The sequence below is a fragment of the Muscardinus avellanarius genome, assembly GCF_963383645.1.
Source record: "Muscardinus avellanarius genome assembly, chromosome: 10".
In the NCBI taxonomy this organism is placed as follows: domain Eukaryota; kingdom Metazoa; phylum Chordata; class Mammalia; order Rodentia; family Gliridae; genus Muscardinus; species Muscardinus avellanarius.
In genome coordinates, this window is record NC_137796.1 from 28,025,031 (window position 1) to 28,042,556 (window position 17,526).

General features: G+C 52.4%; 1 protein-coding gene across 1 annotated transcript in view; it reads left to right on the top strand.

Moving 5' to 3' along the window:
• Positions 1-14,690: 14,690 nt before the first annotated feature.
• Positions 14,691-17,526, top strand: part of KIFC3 (kinesin family member C3) — a gene marked incomplete at both ends in the record, with an annotated part of 32,283 nt that continues 29,447 nt past the window's right edge. Inside the window, one exon of the mRNA XM_080703515.1 lies at positions 14,691-14,862. Within this exon, the coding sequence (XP_080559641.1) occupies positions 14,691-14,862 (172 nt within the window). The remainder of the gene's footprint in view (positions 14,863-17,526) is intronic.

Genomic DNA, 17,526 nt, shown 5'->3' on the forward strand with positions numbered 1-17,526 from the left:
TGTGCCATGCAAGAGCTCTATCACTAAGCTATCTTCATCTCTCCTTTCTCCTCTCTCCCTCTCTCCTCTCTCTCCCTCCCTCCCTCCCCACCATTCTGGAAACTGAACTCAGGGACGCTTTACACTGAACTACATCCCCAAGGCCTTCTGATTTTATTTGGAGACTGTATCTTGCTAAATTACCCAGGCTGACCTCAGATTTACAATTCTCCCACCTCAGTCTCCTGAGTAGCTGGGATTACAAGTGTGCACTACTGCACCCACCTAACGGTAGTAGTCTTAATAGTAATAATGGTTTTTAAATCCATAACATGGGCAATAATAGCACCCATTAAATAGGGTGCTATAAGGATTAAAGGAGATTATGTACATAAAGTACTTAGTACACAGTACCTAGCGCATTGTAACTGCTCAGTAGATAGTACGCGTGTGTGTGTGTGTGTTTGTGTGTGTGTGTGTGATACTGGGGATTGAACCCAGGGGCATTCTACTTCTGAGCTACATTCTCAGTCCTATTTTATTTTTATTTGGAAATAGGGTCTCGCTAGGTTGATGACACTATTTGTTAAGGCTGTTCTCGAACCTGTGATCTTTCTGTTCCAGCCTTCCAAGTACTGGGATTACAGGCATGTGCCACCACACCTGGCTTCCTATTTTTTTACTTTTATTTTGAAACAGGGTCTCGCTAGGTTGATGAGAGTCTCACTACTTGCTGAGGCTATCCTCAAACCTGTAATCCTCCTGTCTCAGTCTCCCAAGTTCAGGGATTACAGGGGTACACCACCATACCAGGCAATATTGCTGGCTTATGAGGATGCTTAGGCACAGAGAGGTTAAGCACGGTACCCAAAGCCTCACAGCATGGGATTCTGAATCAGGAGAACAACAAGTGATGAGAAAAGGGCCGGCAACCCTGGGGACTTCTGACTGGGTGAAGTCAGGAAGGCGGCCAGGAAGGCGTGTCATGGGTCTCCCAAGGTGAAGGGGCAGTGGTCATAGAGATAACTGCAAGTATAAGGTAAGACGGTGGGAGCGCGTGGTGAGCTCGAGGGTGTCTGGGGTGAGGGTCAGTGGGAGAGAAGGCTGGGCGGGGTGGCGGCAGGCAAGCGGTGGTGATGCATGCTGAGGAGTGGCTGGGGACAAGGCCCATGCTGACTCCCCCCAGAGGCAGTGTGATGCCAGGCTTAAGACTCACACTCCAGCCAGCCTGTCCAGGGCGGAGTGGACCAGCTCCCACCTCTTATCGCCCAGTTCTGTCCCGGTTGTGGGTCCCTGCACCACGTGTCCTAGCCAGCCCCGGGGCTTCCAGGCCCCAGATGAGCAGCACCCGGCCCTGATTCCCAGTCTTTCTCCTGCTCTGCACCCCCCACCCCAACCCCATGCACCTGGCCCTTGGTTCTGGGGAAGGCAAGCACCAGAGGCCAGGGGCTTTCGCTGTTGTAGGCAGCTGGCGCTAACGCCTGTCTTTGGGTGTCTTCACAGACTGGCTGGAGTGGGGTGCTTGGAGGGGGTGACTGGGGTGGAGCTGGGTGCTGAGGGCCTCACTCCCAGAAAGCAAATCCCCAAGGCAGATCCGGCCCAACCTCTGTGTAGGTCTCTGTCACCCTGGCTCCCTCCCTGCCTCCCAGCTTCCTCAGAGCTAACGCGCACCCCTTCATGTGGCCCTCAGCTCCTCCAGGCCGCCTCTCTGAAAACAGCCCACCCTACCCAATTACCCGGGCAGGGGCAAACTGCGGACCGAGGGGAAGAAATCTGCCCCAGGCCACCCTGTGGACTGGAGACAACCTCTGCCCGGCCACCACCGCCTCAGCACTCCAAGCCATCCTACCTATACACGGGCCTCTGCAGCCATTCTCATAAGGCAGACCTCAGTTTCCCCACCTTTGAAATGGGACTGATAAAGCTGGCTGCACCGTTGGTTTGTGAGGGTCAAGTGGCACCGAGGTGGTCAGGCGACCTTGAGTGGGTGGCAGCTGACTTGGACGGTCCCACCCTGGCGTTCAAGGCCCTGCACGTTCTGGTGTTTGGGTGGGTGGAAGTGCATCCCTCCCTCCCCTGGGAGATGGCAGGCAGAAACCACGGAAACCATAGGGATGCCTGTCACGCCTTCCCTGTCATCTGGATGCCAGCGATGGACCGTGGGGTGGCTGGAAGGTTGAGACTTGCGGGGATGACTAAGAGCTGAGAGAGCCGTGGGAGGTGGTTAATCAGCTGCGTCAAAACTTCCGTTGCTGTTTGCAAACAAGAGCCACTCCCAGAGGAAGAAGACAGGGTTTGAGGGAGCAGCCGGGGCAGCACCAACTACAAGAGGTTGACAGGGTGGCCGGGGCTGGGGCTGGGGTTTCCTAGGAGCATAGGGCTTCCCTTACCTGGTGACTGTCTCTACCCCTTCCCTTCCCCTGGATTTTTTTTTCCAGGAGTGACTGATGGATTTCCTGCCAGAAGCCAGCACAAAGTGCCAGGGCGGGCTGAGAGCAAGAGTAATAAGTCAAGTTAGAGGCCCCTTGAGTAGGAGCATCCGCCCAGGAGGTCTCAGTGTGCTGCTGGACCACAGGCGGGTGAGAGGTTACAGAACCCACCTGTGGAGGTGACTGGGACTTAAGAGCTGGCAGGGATTGGAGCCTGAGCTCCACCTGGCCCTCACCCAGTTGACAAATTCTCACAGCCAGAGCCTTCTGCCTCAGAAGAGTCAGCCTCCTCCTCCTCCTCCTCCTCCTCCTCCTCCTCTTCTTCCTCCTCCTCTTCCTCCTCCTCTTCCTCCTCCTCCTCTTCCTCCTCTTCCTCCTCCTCTTCTTCCTCATTTCTTCCTTTATTTTTCCTTTTTTTTTGTTATTGTACTGGGGGTTGATCTCAGGGGCATTCTGCCTCTGAGCTGCACCCTTCAGTCCTATTTCATTGTTTATTTTGAAACAGGGACTCACTAAGTTGTGGTGGTTTTTTGTTGCTGAGGCTGGCCTAGAACCTGTGATCCTCCTGTCTCAGCCTCCCAAGTATTGAGATTACAAGTGTGCACCACCATGCCCAGCTCATTCCCTCCTCTTTTATCCTTTTCTTCCCCTCCTCTCCTTGTATCTTCTTCTCGCTCTCTCTCTCCTTCTTCCTCTCCATCTTCCTCTCCCTCTCACTGGGGATTGAACCCAGGGGTGCTTTACCACTGAGCTATACCCCCAGCCCTTTTTATTTTGTGATGGGCTCACTAAGTTGCCCTGGCCGGCCTTGAACTTGAGGTCCTCCTCTTGCCTCAGCCTCCCACACAGCTGGGATAACAGGTGTGTGCCAAGGTGCCAGCTCTGACACTCCCCTCTCTTGACAGATGTCGCTCAGACATCTTTTTATGCGCCTCTCAGGAGAAGCAGCCAAGGCCAGAATTCCAGATCCAAGAGAAAAACTGTAAATTAGCACAAAAAGTAGTTCCTGTCAAAAAATGCTGCCAACGCCTGTGTAAATCTGGTACAGCCTTTCTGAAGGCAATCTGGTGACATGTTTAGAACGTGAAAGCAAAATGCTCAGACTCTATTCAGAAAGATTTTAATGAAATTGACAGCCCCTCGTCTCCCTCCCCTCTCCCTTAGGGAGCATGCAGGCCTGTGTGTGGAGAGGTGTTGATTGCAACACTGTTCATAAAAGTGCAAAAGTGGGAGTGGCTCACATCTTGGTCCCATAGCATGGAATATTATGCAGCCATTTAAAACAATTCTGAGGCCGGGCGTGGTGGCGCACGCTTGTAATCCCCGCGCTTGGGAGGCGGAGACAGGAGGATCGCGCAGGTTCGAAGCCAGCCGCGTGCGCTGGCTTAGGAGACCCTGTTTCTAAATAAAAATATAAAATAGGTCTGGGAGTGTAGCCCGGAGGTATAAGGGCTTCCAGGAACCCCAGTACCACCAAAAAAAAAAAAAAAAATAAAAATAAATAAATAAATAAATAAAATAAAACAATTCTGAGGCTGGGCGTGGTGGCTCACGCTTGTAATCCCCGAGCTTGGGAGGCAGAGACAGGAGGATCGCGAAGGCTCGAAGCCAGCCTTGCTGGCTTAAGAGACCCTGTTTCCAAATAAAATATAAAATAGGTCTGGGAGTGTAGCCCGGAGGTAGAAGGGTTCCATCCCCAGCACCACCAAAAAATAAAAAAAAATTTAAAATAAAAATATAACAATTCTGAGCCTGGCATGGTGGCACAGGCTTATAATCCCAACATGTGGGAGGCTGAGACAGGAAGATTGCAGGTTCATGGCCAGCCTCAGCTACTTAGTGAAGCCCTTGACAACTTACTGAAACTCTGTTTCAAAATAATAAAAATTGGGCAGAGAGTATAGTTTGGAGGTAGAATGCCCCTGACTTCCATCCCTAGTATGGCAATAAATAAATAAATAAATAAACAAAACAATGATTGTGAGTGTGTGTGTGTGTGTGTGTGTGTGTGTGTGTGTTTTACTGGGAATCGAATCCAGAGGAACTCTACTACTGAGCTACATGCCCAGTCCTTTTTTTTTGCGGGTCTAGGGATGGAACCCAGGGGCATTCGACCTGTGAGCCACACCCCCAACCCTAGTTTTTATTCTTTATTTTGAAACAGGGTCTCACTAAGTAGCTGAGGCTGTCCTCGAACCGCGATCCTCCAGTCTCAGCCTCCCAAATGCTGGGATTACAAGCGTGTGCCACCACGCCCAGCTTTGCCCAGTCCCTTTTATTTTACTTTCAGACAGAGTCTCAGTTGCTCAGGCTGGCCTGAAATTTGCCATCCTCCTGCTTGGGCCTCCTGAGTTGCTGGGATAATAGGCTTGCATCGCCATGCACAAGGACTCTTTTTGGTGGGTCTCCAACACTGCCTGGGGTCTCAGCTTCAGCCTGAGGTCTGCAGAAAAGAGTAGGCCTGAATAGAAAAAGGCAACTATTTGATTTAAAGTGGGAATAATGCCGAATGTGGTGGCGCACGATTGTAATCCCAGTACCTAGGAGGCTGAGACAGGAGGAGCGCAGGTTCACAGCCAGCCTCAGCTACTTAGTGAGGCCTTCTGCAACTTAGTGAGACCCTGTTTCAAAATAAAGAATAAAAAATAGGGCAGGGGGTGTAGCTCACAGGTCTAATGCTGGGTTCTATCCCCAGACCTGCAAAAGAAAAAAAAAACCAATTCAATTATTTATTTTTAATTTTAAGATTTTATTATTTTTAAGGCCGGGCGTGGTGGCGCACACTTGTAATCCCCGCGCTTGGGAGGTGGAGACAGGAGGATTGCGCTGGTTCCGAGCCAGCCTTGCTGGCTTAAGAGACCCTGTCTCCAAATAAAAAAATATAAAATAGGTCTGGGAGTGTAGCCCGGAGGTAGAAGGGCTTCCAGGAACCCCAGTACCACCAAAAAAAAAACAAAAAAAGAATTTATTATTTTTAATATACCTTCATTGATGCATTGATCATAACAAAGTTCACAGTGACGGGGCGGGGCATGCATGCACACGGCACTTGGCAAGCTTTGTGGGTGTGATGCACGTGCCATAGTCCCAGCTACTTGAGAGGCAGAAGCGGGAAGATCTCTTGAGCCCAGAGGTTTGAGAATAGCCTGAGCAACATAGTGAGTTCCAGAGAGAGAGAGAGAGAGAGAGAGAGAGACAGACAGACAGACAGACCCACCCAGAAAGAGAGAGAGAGAGAAGAAAAAGAAGAAAATGGAGGAGGAGGAGGAGGAAGAGGAAGAAGAGAAGGAAGGGGAGGAGAAGGAGGTCCATCTCCAGTATTGCAAACAAACAAACAAAAACCCCAGATGGGGAGAAATGAATGAGAAAGTAGGGGAAGGCGGGACTGGTGTTAATGCACGTCTTGGCTTAGATCAAGGAGAGAAACAGAGTCAGGAGCAGGTAGGGGATGCGGGAGCTGCAGGTGAGGCGCAGCAGCCTCAGGAGCTGGGAGGCTGAGTGGGGGAGGAAGGCCAGCAGAGCTTATCTAGGCTGAGTTTCTCCCAGGGCCATTCTTGCTAAATCTTTTTATTACCCATGCTTAAGTACATTATCTCCCCAATGTTTGCATTCCTCTCATTTTTTAGGCTACAGGAAATGATAAAGGAAAAAAGAAGAAGAAGGAAAAAAAAAAAAAAGCCTGTGTTTGCTTTCTACCTTTGAGCACTGGGGGAGAGGAGGAATTCCTGCCAGATTTCTCCCTGGCATAAACAGGTTTTCAGTTCTGTTTTCTAATCTCTTACCCCAGAGCAGGGGCAGCTCTGAGGAGTCTAACACACACACACACACACACACACACACACACACACACACATCAAATGCAGACGCTGTAAAGCAAGGTGGCTTGGTTAGGGGGAGTGGAGGCAGGATGCCTTAGCTACCCGTGGTGATCTCTGAAAATGGAAGAATTATTTTTCATTAATATAGCTTTTAGGAAGAGGGATTGGAGAGAGAAGAGCGCAACTTATTCAAATATCTAGAGTCCCTTGTGCATGTCCAAGCAGAGCCAAGCCTACAGCAAGTAAGGGTAGAGGAATCTAGAGGAATCTGTAGTCCAGTCAAGGGTCAACCCGTATGTCCGGAGGAGCAGGGCTCCCTAAGAACTATCCCGCCGGAGCCTTGCACTAGCCCCTGACATGCTCAGGGGTTGAGGGACACGCCTGAGTCCTGCAGCGGTGAGGCGCCAGGCTGGGAATCAAACTCATGCTTGTGGCCTGGCGCAGGCTGCCTTCCTTCCCTCTGCCGGCCCGCTCCGGCTCTTTCAGTGTTCAGGATGGATATTTTCAGGGGTGTTGGAAGATAGAATTTTCAGTCAGCTGCCAGGAGTACTTAATATGGAATTCTGAACTCCAGAATGTTCTCTGACTTCAGTAAGCGGTTAGCTGGACACAGTGGCCCCGGGCTGTAGTCCCAGCTACCTGGGAGGCTGAGGCGGGAGGCTGGCTGGAGCCCAGGAGTTCTGGGCCAGGCTGGGCAACACAAGAAGATCCCATCTCCAAGAGGGGGGAAAAAAGAACTGTTTGTTACTCAGGATGCAAGAAGACAAGCACTCTTCTCAACTGTAGGGTGCTCTTACTGACCACACTGCAGTAATTGTGTGAGGGTCTTTCTGTCCCTCCCTTCTGGTAGGGATTATTATTAATTCACATGGGAGGAAAATCTGTTTGGACCCATATCATCATGCATCCTGCTCTCCTGAATTCAATGACATGCATGTGATACCATGTCGCCTGGCGAAATTTTCTCTATCATCGTATAAGGAGAGGAACTTGCCATCGGGGAGGGCTGGACAGGAAAGGCCATTCTGGTCCAGTGTGGGGATGTTCTGGGTAGGTGAGGAACTGCTTGCTGGTACCTGGAGGGTCGAGGTCTCACTGATCGCTAAGCTCTGGAAGATTTGGACCGGATGAAATTGGCCAGATAAACTTTAGTAGAGGCCGGTGCAATGCTTCAGACCTTGGGGCTGGAGGAAAGAATTTGCAAAGACCTTGGGGGGAGGCAACTGGATCTCAAGTTAAACTGTGAAATTAGAAATTCTCATAAATCTTCTCCATCCTGGACTCTGGGTTACTGTGAGGATCAGGTCAAACACCTTATGGATTTTTCTTTTCTTTTCTTTTCTTTCCTTTTCTCTCTCTTTCTTTCTTTCTTTCTTTCTTTCTTTCTTTCTTTCTTTCTTTCTTTCTTCACTAGGGATTGAACCCAGAGGCATTCTACCTCTGAGCTAAACCCCCAACTCAATTTTATTTCTTATTTGGAAACAGGGTCTCACTAAGTTGTCGAGGCTGGCTTTGGAACCTGCGATCCTCCTGTCTCAGCCTCCCAAGTACTGGGATTATAAAGTGTGCCACCACACCCAGCTGGATTTTTATTCCTATCACTTTCCTCTAGGGAAAGGAACTCTCGGCCCTTGGCTGCTTCTTTCATAGAATCCTTAGAGGTCAGGGGTTTTAGGCCCTTTGAACACAAAGACGCTGCCTTTTCCTGGCCTTCCCTGAGACAGCCATGCCTCTATCAGGAGGTGGGCAGGAAGGCCAAACGGTCAAGTTCAAATGGCCAGTTTTCTGGCAGATCCTTCACTTTGCCCGGTGGCCAGGGGAGAGTTGGCAGCTTCCATATGTAAAACCACCAGTGAAGTTTCTAGGACAGAAATGACCTTGGAGTTGGTATGTAGTTAGTTCCTGGTAATGTTATGCATTCTTTTTTGTTGTTGAAGGGGATCCTGGGGATTGAACCCAGGGGCATCCTACCTCTGAGCTACACCCCTAACCCTATTCTTAGTTTCTATTTTGAAACAGTCTCACTAAGTTGTAGAAGGTCTTGCTAAGTTGCCAAGACTGGTCTCAAACCTCTGATCCTCCAGTCTCAGCCTCCCAAGAACTGGGATTAAACTTGTGTGCTGCCATGCCCAGCTATTACGCATTCTTAAATTCTAGCCAGGCGTAGTGGGTAGTGAATACCTACAATCCCAGTATTTAAGAGGAGAGGATGGGAAGATTGCAGGTTTGAGGCTGGCCTCAGCAATTCAGCAAGGCCATCAGTGAAACCCGATTTTAAAAAATTAATAAAAAGGACTAGAGTGTAGGTTGGAGGTAGAATGCTCCTGGGAATAATCTCTAGTATCAAAAAAAAGACAAAAAAAATGAACCATTCAGCGATTATTTTTTACATTTCAAGCCAGAGTTTTGGTAACTTTCAAAAATGCCTCATTTTAATGCCTCAGTTTTCTTTTTTCCCTTTCTGGTGCTGCTGCTTTGATGTGTGTGTGTGTGTGTGTGTGTGTGTGTGTGTGTGTGTGTGTATACACATCCCTATTGTCCTTACAGCTCAGCTCTGACACACATGGAGTTTATGAATGAGCTTTCTTAGTCTCAGTTTCCTCTCCTGAAAAAATGGTACCCGCCTGATAGGGCAATCAGGGTTAAATAGGATCTTGTTTATAAAGAGCTTAGCGCAGTGCCCGGCACAGCGTTAGCTTTGAATAATGGTATCTATTATGTGCACGAGGGAAAAAAAAAAGCCTGTACTGAAATGTTGGCAGCGTTTATCTCCAGTGGGTGGGATTATGGTTACAATGAACATCTATTACTTTTGTAATCAGAGGGAAAAAAAGAACAATAAATGTTGTTATTAATTTCAAAATCAAGCTTTGGCTTTGTCAGAAGAAACCTGCTGTTAATGTCAGTGTACCAACCCTCAAGGGAGATGAGGACTCTGGTTTTATTCCAAAACTTTAAAGACACCCCCTCTTAAAACAAAACAAAACAAACAAAAAAAACAACCTTGGATGGGCACTCCCAGTTCTTAGCAGGAAATCTAACTCTCCAGGGAATGATTCCAGGAGAGTGACATTTACCCTGTGTCAGGATTTCACTCAGTAATCTCAGAAAGTAAATCATGCACCAGCCCACTTCTGGCTGGCGGGCGTGACTATCCTGGTTGGGCATCCTGGACAGGATGAGGCCCAGGCCCTTGGCTCTGTCTCCAGTCCAGATTCTTGACTGCCAGCCCCATGCTGGGGCAGCAGCAGGAGGCAGATGCACAGAAGCTGCAGGACCCACTCCAGTGCCCTCCCACTCCTTCAGGCCCAGCCCCTGCCAAGCAGGAAGGGACAGAGGGCCCACCTCCCCGGGCTATCTGCTGCCCATCGCTTGCACTGGGCCAGCTTCTGAGCTACTCCTTTCTCGTGCTTCCGCATCCTGGAGGGGCAGACTGCTGCTGACTCTGGAATAAAAGGCAGCCTCTGTTCCAGAGACAAAGAACAGAGCGGCTCCTCTGGTCAGCTGTCTCTCTTGACTGACTGGCACCCTGCTCTTCCCCAAGCCTCTTCTGAGGCTCCCAGGTGCCCCATGAGGGGCTGGGCCCAGAGCTGCTGCATTCTGAAGGAATATTTCATCCTGACAAGCCCCATGGCATTTCCCTATTGTGGAAGAAGTTCACCTGCTGGGATGGGGCAAGGACGCTGGGGCTGGGGAGGAGCCTGGCCTAAACTGGGTGCTAGAGCAGGCAAGAGCGCGCGCGCGTGTGTGTATGTGTGTGTGTGTGTGTGTGTGTGTGTGTGTGTGTGTGCACTGCACAGCAGTGTGAGTGCATGCTTATGTGCCAGAGTATGTGAAAGTGTGTGCATGTTCTATCTCTTGCACGAGCACCTCTGTGTGTGTACGTGTGCGCATGCGCGCGCTAGAATAGGAAGAAAATATAGAATGGGGGGTGAAGGTCTATGTGTGAGGCATATGTGTGAATCCAAACTGGAATGAGTGAAAGTTTTGTACTCTGGTGTGGGGCTGTGCTCCTAGTGTGAGTGTAAATTGTTGGGAAGGTACCACCTGGGGTTGGGAACGCCAGGCGCAGAGGTGTCCCTGGGCGCTAAAGCACGTGGGCAGGCGTGTGTTAGTAGTAGAGGGCGCGAGTGTTCAGGAAAGCACGTGTGCTCGTGCGTGTGCACCGCGGGTGAGCGCACACGTGTGCACCGGCGTGTGCGGGGTCGCACGCTCAGGCCGTGCGCGCGTGAGTGTGCGCGCCCGTGCCTCCCTAGCTGGTTGCCATGGGAACGCGCCGCGGCCCGAGTTAATCATTTCCTGTGGAAAGTGTGCGGGAGGGGCGGGCGCGGGGCGGGCCGAGCCGTGAGGAGGAGCAGGCGGCGCCGAGCTGCCTCCGCCGCGGGCCGGGCCGAGCCGAGCCCGGGGCGCTGCGGCGAAGCGGGGATCCTGCCTCCGCCAGGCCGGTGAGTCGGGGGCCGGGCTGGTGGAGTCCTTCGGGGCTTCTCGATCCTGCCCGCTCTGCACGCAGGACCCTTCTGCTGGGACCCTCTGGGGCGCGGGGAAGACCGGGCCCCCGAGACCCAGCCGTGCCCAGGGTCCCTCTGCGTCTAGCCAGAGCCGAGGACCTTGCAGGTTAGGAGCGCAGGCATGTCCCTAGATCGGAGCTGTCGGAGGGGACGCCTTTCCGATTTCATCGCCAAGGAGAACCGGAGCCCTACCTAGCAGCCAGCGTCTATCAGCACCGCCCCCTCCCCTGCAGGGGTCTCCCGCACCTCGGATGAAGCTCCAGAGAAGCCTGCGGTTTAGGTCCCTCCCACCACCTCCTCTGGGCAGTTGCTTTCTCGCTGTCAGGCCTGGGTGCGCCAGCCCTGAGGTTAGGAAGGAGGGCCTTGGCTGGTGTCTTTTGGACAGTGAGGAAAATCCGGCCATTGACAGCTGCAGACTGGGAATCCCACAGGGAGGAGAGCCCAGAACCTACCCCCCTCGACCCCCGTGGCCAATTAGAGCAAAACTCCTCCTGCTGACTGGTGCAAGGAAGGGCCTGGTCCAGGGCATTTTCAAGAGAAAGCTGTATTGAATTCCCCAGTACCATGGGTCGCCTCCCACCTGTCACCCACCTACACATCTGTCTCAAGGTTGGGAGCTGTGACCACCCCTGGCCTTTCCCTCTGCCCCAGACCAGGCGAGTACCTGTCCTTGCCCAGCATATTCCCCATGCCCTTGATAAAGTAGCCGTCTCCTTGGCCAGGGAGAGTCTTTTGCTATGAATGCAGCCTCAGAACAGGGCCCTGGATGTACAGTGCCTGGACTTCAGGGACACGGTGTGGTGAGTTCTGTAATGGCACCAAGGAGTGGAGGCTTTGGAATCTGGATTTGCTCTGGAAAAGCCAGGATGTTTGTGTGCAGGGGAAATTCCAAGCAGCGTCTAGTACCCACCCCCTCTGTCCTCCCTGGGGGACCAAACCTTCTGCAGCAGCGGCCTCTGGGAGGGTGACAAGTCTGTCCTTCAGTATTTGCAATGTCTCTGGTCGAGGGCAGCGGGGAGGACTGCAGGTCTGCTGTCCAGGCCTAAGCCCAGACAGGCAGATGCCCCTCTGCATTCATCCACGGGTGCAGTCACTCAAAAATAAAATGCCCGAGCTCTTTGTATATACGCCAGTGTTGGTCTGCATACTATGCATGCATTGCCTCATCTTTACACCAACCTTATAAGGTGGAGCTCTGTCCACTTTATAGATGGACATAATGAGGCACAGAGAGGCCAAGGAGCTTTCCAAATGTCACACTTGTACTAAGTGGCAGAGCGGGTTCGGAACCAGTCCCACAGCTGCCTGAAACAGCACAGATCAGGTTATCAAACACCCATGCAAACGAAGAGAGATAGAGTGGCTGTCTCCCGCCTAGACCCCTGGGCTGGTTTGAGATTCCTGGAAGCTTTTGACCTTCACACCCCTCCAGCTGCTAAATTCAGCTGCTTTTTCCTCTTGGGGATCAAGCACACACCCTTCCACTTTCTTCCTGACATCTTCCTGGCTGCAACTCCAACTCCCTTCCTGATAGCACAAAAATATTATCTCCTCCCACCCCTGCCCCTGCCCTTGCACCCTGGACTTAGCTGACTTCCCAGAAGTCTCCTCCCTTAGTCTTGGAGTCAGCCTTCAGTGCCCGGCTCCATCTCAGCTTGCCCGTGGCTGAGCGAGCAGGTCGGTCCTCCCTTACCCCCGTCACAGGGTTGGTTTTTCTCGGCTCTGTGTGACCTGGAGGAGCGTGTGTGCTGTGCGCTCCCTTGGTTCTTCCACGCGGGGCCAGCTCAGTTGCTCAGTGCTGCTGGGACACTTATTTCACTTAGGCTCTGCCTAGTCCTTTGCTCACACTCCTGTCCCCTTCCTTCCCAGAGTGATTTGCACTCGGGAGCCACCTCCTTCACTGCATCTTAGGAGGGAGGGGGCTAGGACTCCCTTCCTCCAGGGCTCTGCTCTGCAAACAGATTGCTGACCTTCAGCCTCCTACCCTCAGGCTTGGACTTTTTTTTTTTTGCCTCTCAATGCTTCATTCGTTTCTGCCCCCTTGTCTACCCAATATGCCAACTCTCCCTGGTTCTAAATATCACGCCCATAGCTGGGCGTGGTGGCGCACGCTTGTAATCCCAGCATTCAGGAGGCTGAGACAGGAGGATTGCAGTTCATGGGCAGCCTCAGCTACTTAGTGAGGCCCTTTGCAACTCAGTGAGACCCTGTTTCAAAATAAAGAATAAAAATAGGGCTGGGGGTGTAGCTCAGTGGTAGAATGCCCCTGGGTTCCAACCCCAGTACTGCAAAATAAATATCATGTCCTCCCAATTATCCTTTCCTCCCCATCCTAGCCAGACTTCCCCAAAGTAAAGGAAGTGGCTGCTTCCTTGGCTCCCACCCCATTCTATGGGCCTTCCTGGGTCTGCCCTCTGTCTTGCTGCTGAGACTGCTCTTAAGGGCCCAGGCTTTCTTCAGTGCTGCTCGGTCGTCTGGCTGTCCTTCCCACTCACTCTTGGGTCACTTCTGGGGGCCCTGCATGCACCCAGTGCTCCTGGCGCCTCTCAGACCTTCCTTCTTCAGCTTCCCTTCCCAGCCCAGGAAGGGAGACCCCCGTCCTCACCTAGTTGCCTCCTCTCTTGCTCAACCTGTGGTAATTCTGTCCTCACCTTTGGCAGCGGTCGCCTATAGCTCAGGTGGCGGTGCTTACCCCTGACCTCTCTCCCAAGCTGCAGTCGGAGCTGGTGTGTGTGTTTGTTTCAGGATGTTCATCCTGTACGCCACCGCAGAGCGCTCCGCGTGGGCGCAGCTCCGGCTGGGTGCCATGGGGCTGCAGAGGTGAACCTGCCATAGCCCTACCCCAGGGAGCCGAAGCGGGTCAGGGATGTGGACCCTGTCCTAACAGATGTCTTCACTGCTGGGCAGGAAGGGACCAGTGAGAGATGGGGAAAATGGTCCACAGTTCACCTAGCCCCACAGGAAGACCTTTGGTATCTGCAACTCAGTCCTCAGAGCAAAACCAGATCACCTCTCCAGGTTGACTTGGCTTCGGTAATGGCACCCCATCCGAGTCTAGGGCTGTTGCTCAGTGAGTTTAAATGCCTTCAAGGCTGCTCTGTACACAGTAGGCGCCCCATAATGATGTGTGCAGTGAGTGCTTGGACTCTGTTCTGTCCTGATCACTGCTCTCTACCCAGCCTCGCCTGCCACGATCTCTGGCCTCCCGGTGTCCTTTCAAGATGTGAGAGTTTATTGAGGAGTTTATCTCCCTTGTGACAGAGGGCTTTGAGGCCATGTTTCTCCTGATCGGAGGGCTCCTGGTTGGTGCCTTGCACATAGTAGGCACTCAGTAAAAAACTAGTAAGTGAAGAATGAATGAATCTTTGTATCTCAACCTGGCAGGGTGCCTGCTGTGCCCCAGACACTGGGATACGCAGTGAGCTGAATGGTAAGGGAATTTGCTTCCACTGGCCACGGCCTTCGGAACCGTTCCTTCCTTGAGAAAAATGCTAATATTTAGAGCAGTACTTCTGGACAACAGGTGTGAGACAGAGGTTCCCAAAGGCTAAAGGTTAAGCCTGTGGCTGAGTGTGATTAGAAAATGAAATGTCTTAGAAAGGATGAGACTTACCAGGCTGCTGCCAACTCCAGGTGCTTCTCCATGGGCAGCCGTGGCCTGGCATGTCTGCCTGCTGCCTGGCTCTGGAGGAGGGCTTGGACTTGGGGTCTTCACAGGGTGCCAGACACACCTGCCGTGCTCCTTGCCCACCTCGGAACCTCCCTGTTTAGTAACAAGCACTCCAAAATAGAGACAAGCCCGTTTCATCCTGTGAACCCAGGGGTCCTTCAAGGATGCCCTTTGTAGACCCTTCCTTCCTCGTGGCCCAGGTGCCAGCCAGGCCTCTTCAACGCTGCCTCCCTGGTTCTCTCTGCAGGATGCCCGGCAAGCAAAGGAGGCTGCTGAGCCCCGGGCCATGGTCCCCTCTCGCAGGACGTGGAACCTGGGAGCCACGCCTTCACTGCGGGGCCTGTGGAGAGTGGGCCGGGCCCCAGAGCCCGAGCTGGGGATGGCTCGCCCCGCCCCAGCCCCAGCCAGCCCAGCTGCCCGCCCTTTCCCACACACCGGCCCAGGGAGATTGAGAACTGGTGAGTCCGCATTTTTAAAATGCCTCTTTATTCCCCTTCCTTCCTCCAGATACCAGAGATGAGACTGAGGTTTCTGCTGGTTCCTAACCTCAGTCAGAGCTGTCAGGTAATTATAGGGTAGCCGGCAGTCCAGAGCTGGGCGGGCGTGGAGGAAAGCCTGGATTTTCGGCTCCTTCCCTGTGCCCCTGCCTGGAAGGAGGAGACTTGGAAGCGGGTTAAACTTTAACATTCGCAGAACAGAGGGATCAACCGCGTTCTCGCTCACCCAGCCAGGTTGGGCTCCGCGTGCGATTTGCTGGTCCCTGGCGGTGGGCTCGCTTGTCTGCCTGGGCTGGTAAACAAGGTAGGTGAAGCTGTCCTGCTGGGCGCTGACACTTGATCCCGCCCAGGCTCGCAGGGTGCTAGGAATGGACTGAGGCTGCTCAGAGTGTTGCCGGGAAGGGTTCGGGTGCCCTGTGTCGGTTTAGGCTTTGTCTGTGGCGGCTTCTGTAGACACCCCGATGGCAGGTGTGCAGTGAAGGGGTCCTGAAGTCTGGGCCCCTTCTGTACCCCTGGGGAGCTGTCAGAGCCAGCTTGCCTTTCTGGGTCACGTCCCCTGGTGCAGGAACATCAAGAGTGAACAGCTCCTCTGATTCCGGATAGGGGCCGGATTGTCAGGGCTGGGGAGCCATCCATGACCCTTTCCCGAGCGATGTGTGGGCAGGTCACCCAGGTCGTGTGGGGGAGACAGGGCTTTCCAGGTGGGGTGCCATCAGGGATTTGCTGTCTTTTGCTCCTGACCTACAAGAAAGGGTTCAGTTTACCAGCTTGCTCCTCTGAGCCATTTTGCCCGCAGCAGACAAGGGGGAAACTGAGGCCGGAGAGGGCACACAGCGAGCTCCTGTTCAGCCCTTTCTTCCCACCACTTCGGTGCTCTCAGCAGCAGTCACAGTGATACTTACAAGGACTCTAGCTTCTGCCCGGAGCTGGTTGCTTCCCAGCATCAGAACGGGGCTCAGGACAACCCTGGGACCTCCAGGAAAAGTTTATGGGCTAGGTACAGCTGATAGGAGCCGAGGAAGGTCTCTACCCCGTGAGGTCATCCTAAGGATTACAAATGTGATGTGAGTGAGTGTGGCTTTTCTGGTTAAAGAAAGGAAGAAAGAAAACAAAAATATTTTCCTGTGGAAAACTTGAAAAGAATAAAACCTCACAGCACACTATAAAAGAGGAAATAAACCACTGAGCATTTGATAGAGTTTCTTCCAGTCACATGTGCATGCATGCATATATGTCTTCAAAACGAGTATTATGACTATACAGATTTTTTTTTTTTTTTGCTGTACTAGGGATGGAACCCAGAGGCATTCTACCTCCAAGCTACACTCTAGTCCTTTTATTTTTATTCTTTATTTTGAAACAGAGTCTCACTGAGTCACAAAGGACCTCACTAAGTAATAGCTGAGGCTGTCCATGAACCGAGATCCTCCTGCCTCTGCTTCCCAAATGCTGGGATTATAAGCGTGCGCCACCACGCCCGGCTTATACACATTTTTGTCCACTTAAAAAAATTTAAGGCAAAGGTCAAATAGAAGCCCTGTGTGTAATGTGCACATGCTGTGCCTGCCACCAGGCAGGGTCTCAGCGGCCTCAGCTGCCCCAGACCCCTCTACGCCCCCACACCCTCATTGCCACCACCAGGGGGTAGGCGCAGAGCGTTGGTTAACAGTGACATCTGAACACTGGCTCTGGGTGACCTTGGCGTGTCGTCCACCCTCAGGGCCTGCAGTTCTTTGCCCGTCACATCAGGAGGATGCGTGGCCAGCATTTGTGGGCACTTTGAGTATTTTTTGCCCTGCGTGGGTACTTCAGGTGTCTCACCCCATCCGATGCTCGTCACACAGCTGGGAGGTTGGTTTATTGGCCCCATTTTACTGACAGGAAAATGAGGATCAAGGAAGGTCACAGGAGCCGGGCGTGGTGGTGTACACTTGTAATTCTAGCATTTGTGAGGCTGAGACTGGAGGATCGTGATTCACAGACAGCCTCAGCTACTTAGTGAGGCCATCTGCAACTTAGTGAGACCCTATTTCAAAATAAAGAATAAAAAAAAAAAATAGGGCAGGAGATGCAGCTGAGAGGTTGAATGCCCCTGGGTTCCATCCCCAGATCTGAAAAAAAAAAAGAAAGGTAGGTCACAGGACCTGGAAAGCCTTTGGCCCATTGCTTGATGCTCAGGTTGTCCTTAAATCCCAGAACAGTGGCTCTGCAGTTTGCCAGGTAGTATCATTTCCCCCACCCTGTCCATCTCCATGTGGATGGGTGTCAGGTCCCTGGCAGCAAGGCAGATCAGAGACCCCAGGGGATGCTCTTTAGTTGGCCCTCAATAGGCTTGCTTTTGGAGACCGCAGGGACCAGGCCACCCAGCGTGGGTTTGGTCTTAATGAAGGCAGGGGAGAAATTGCCACCTACAGGCAGCCTGGGTAATAAGCCAGGGCTCTGGGGTGCACCTCCCTGGGTGGCACAGTTGGCTTCCTTCTTCTGCTCTCTGTAGAGGGTGCTAGTGAACAAGTGTGGGGCTCACAAGCCTCCCTGGGGAGAGGGGAGTTCCCGGGATGCTCCGGTAACCTCCAGAAGAGAGCCTGGTAGATTTTGGTAAGAAGTCATGCGGCCCCTTCCCCAGGC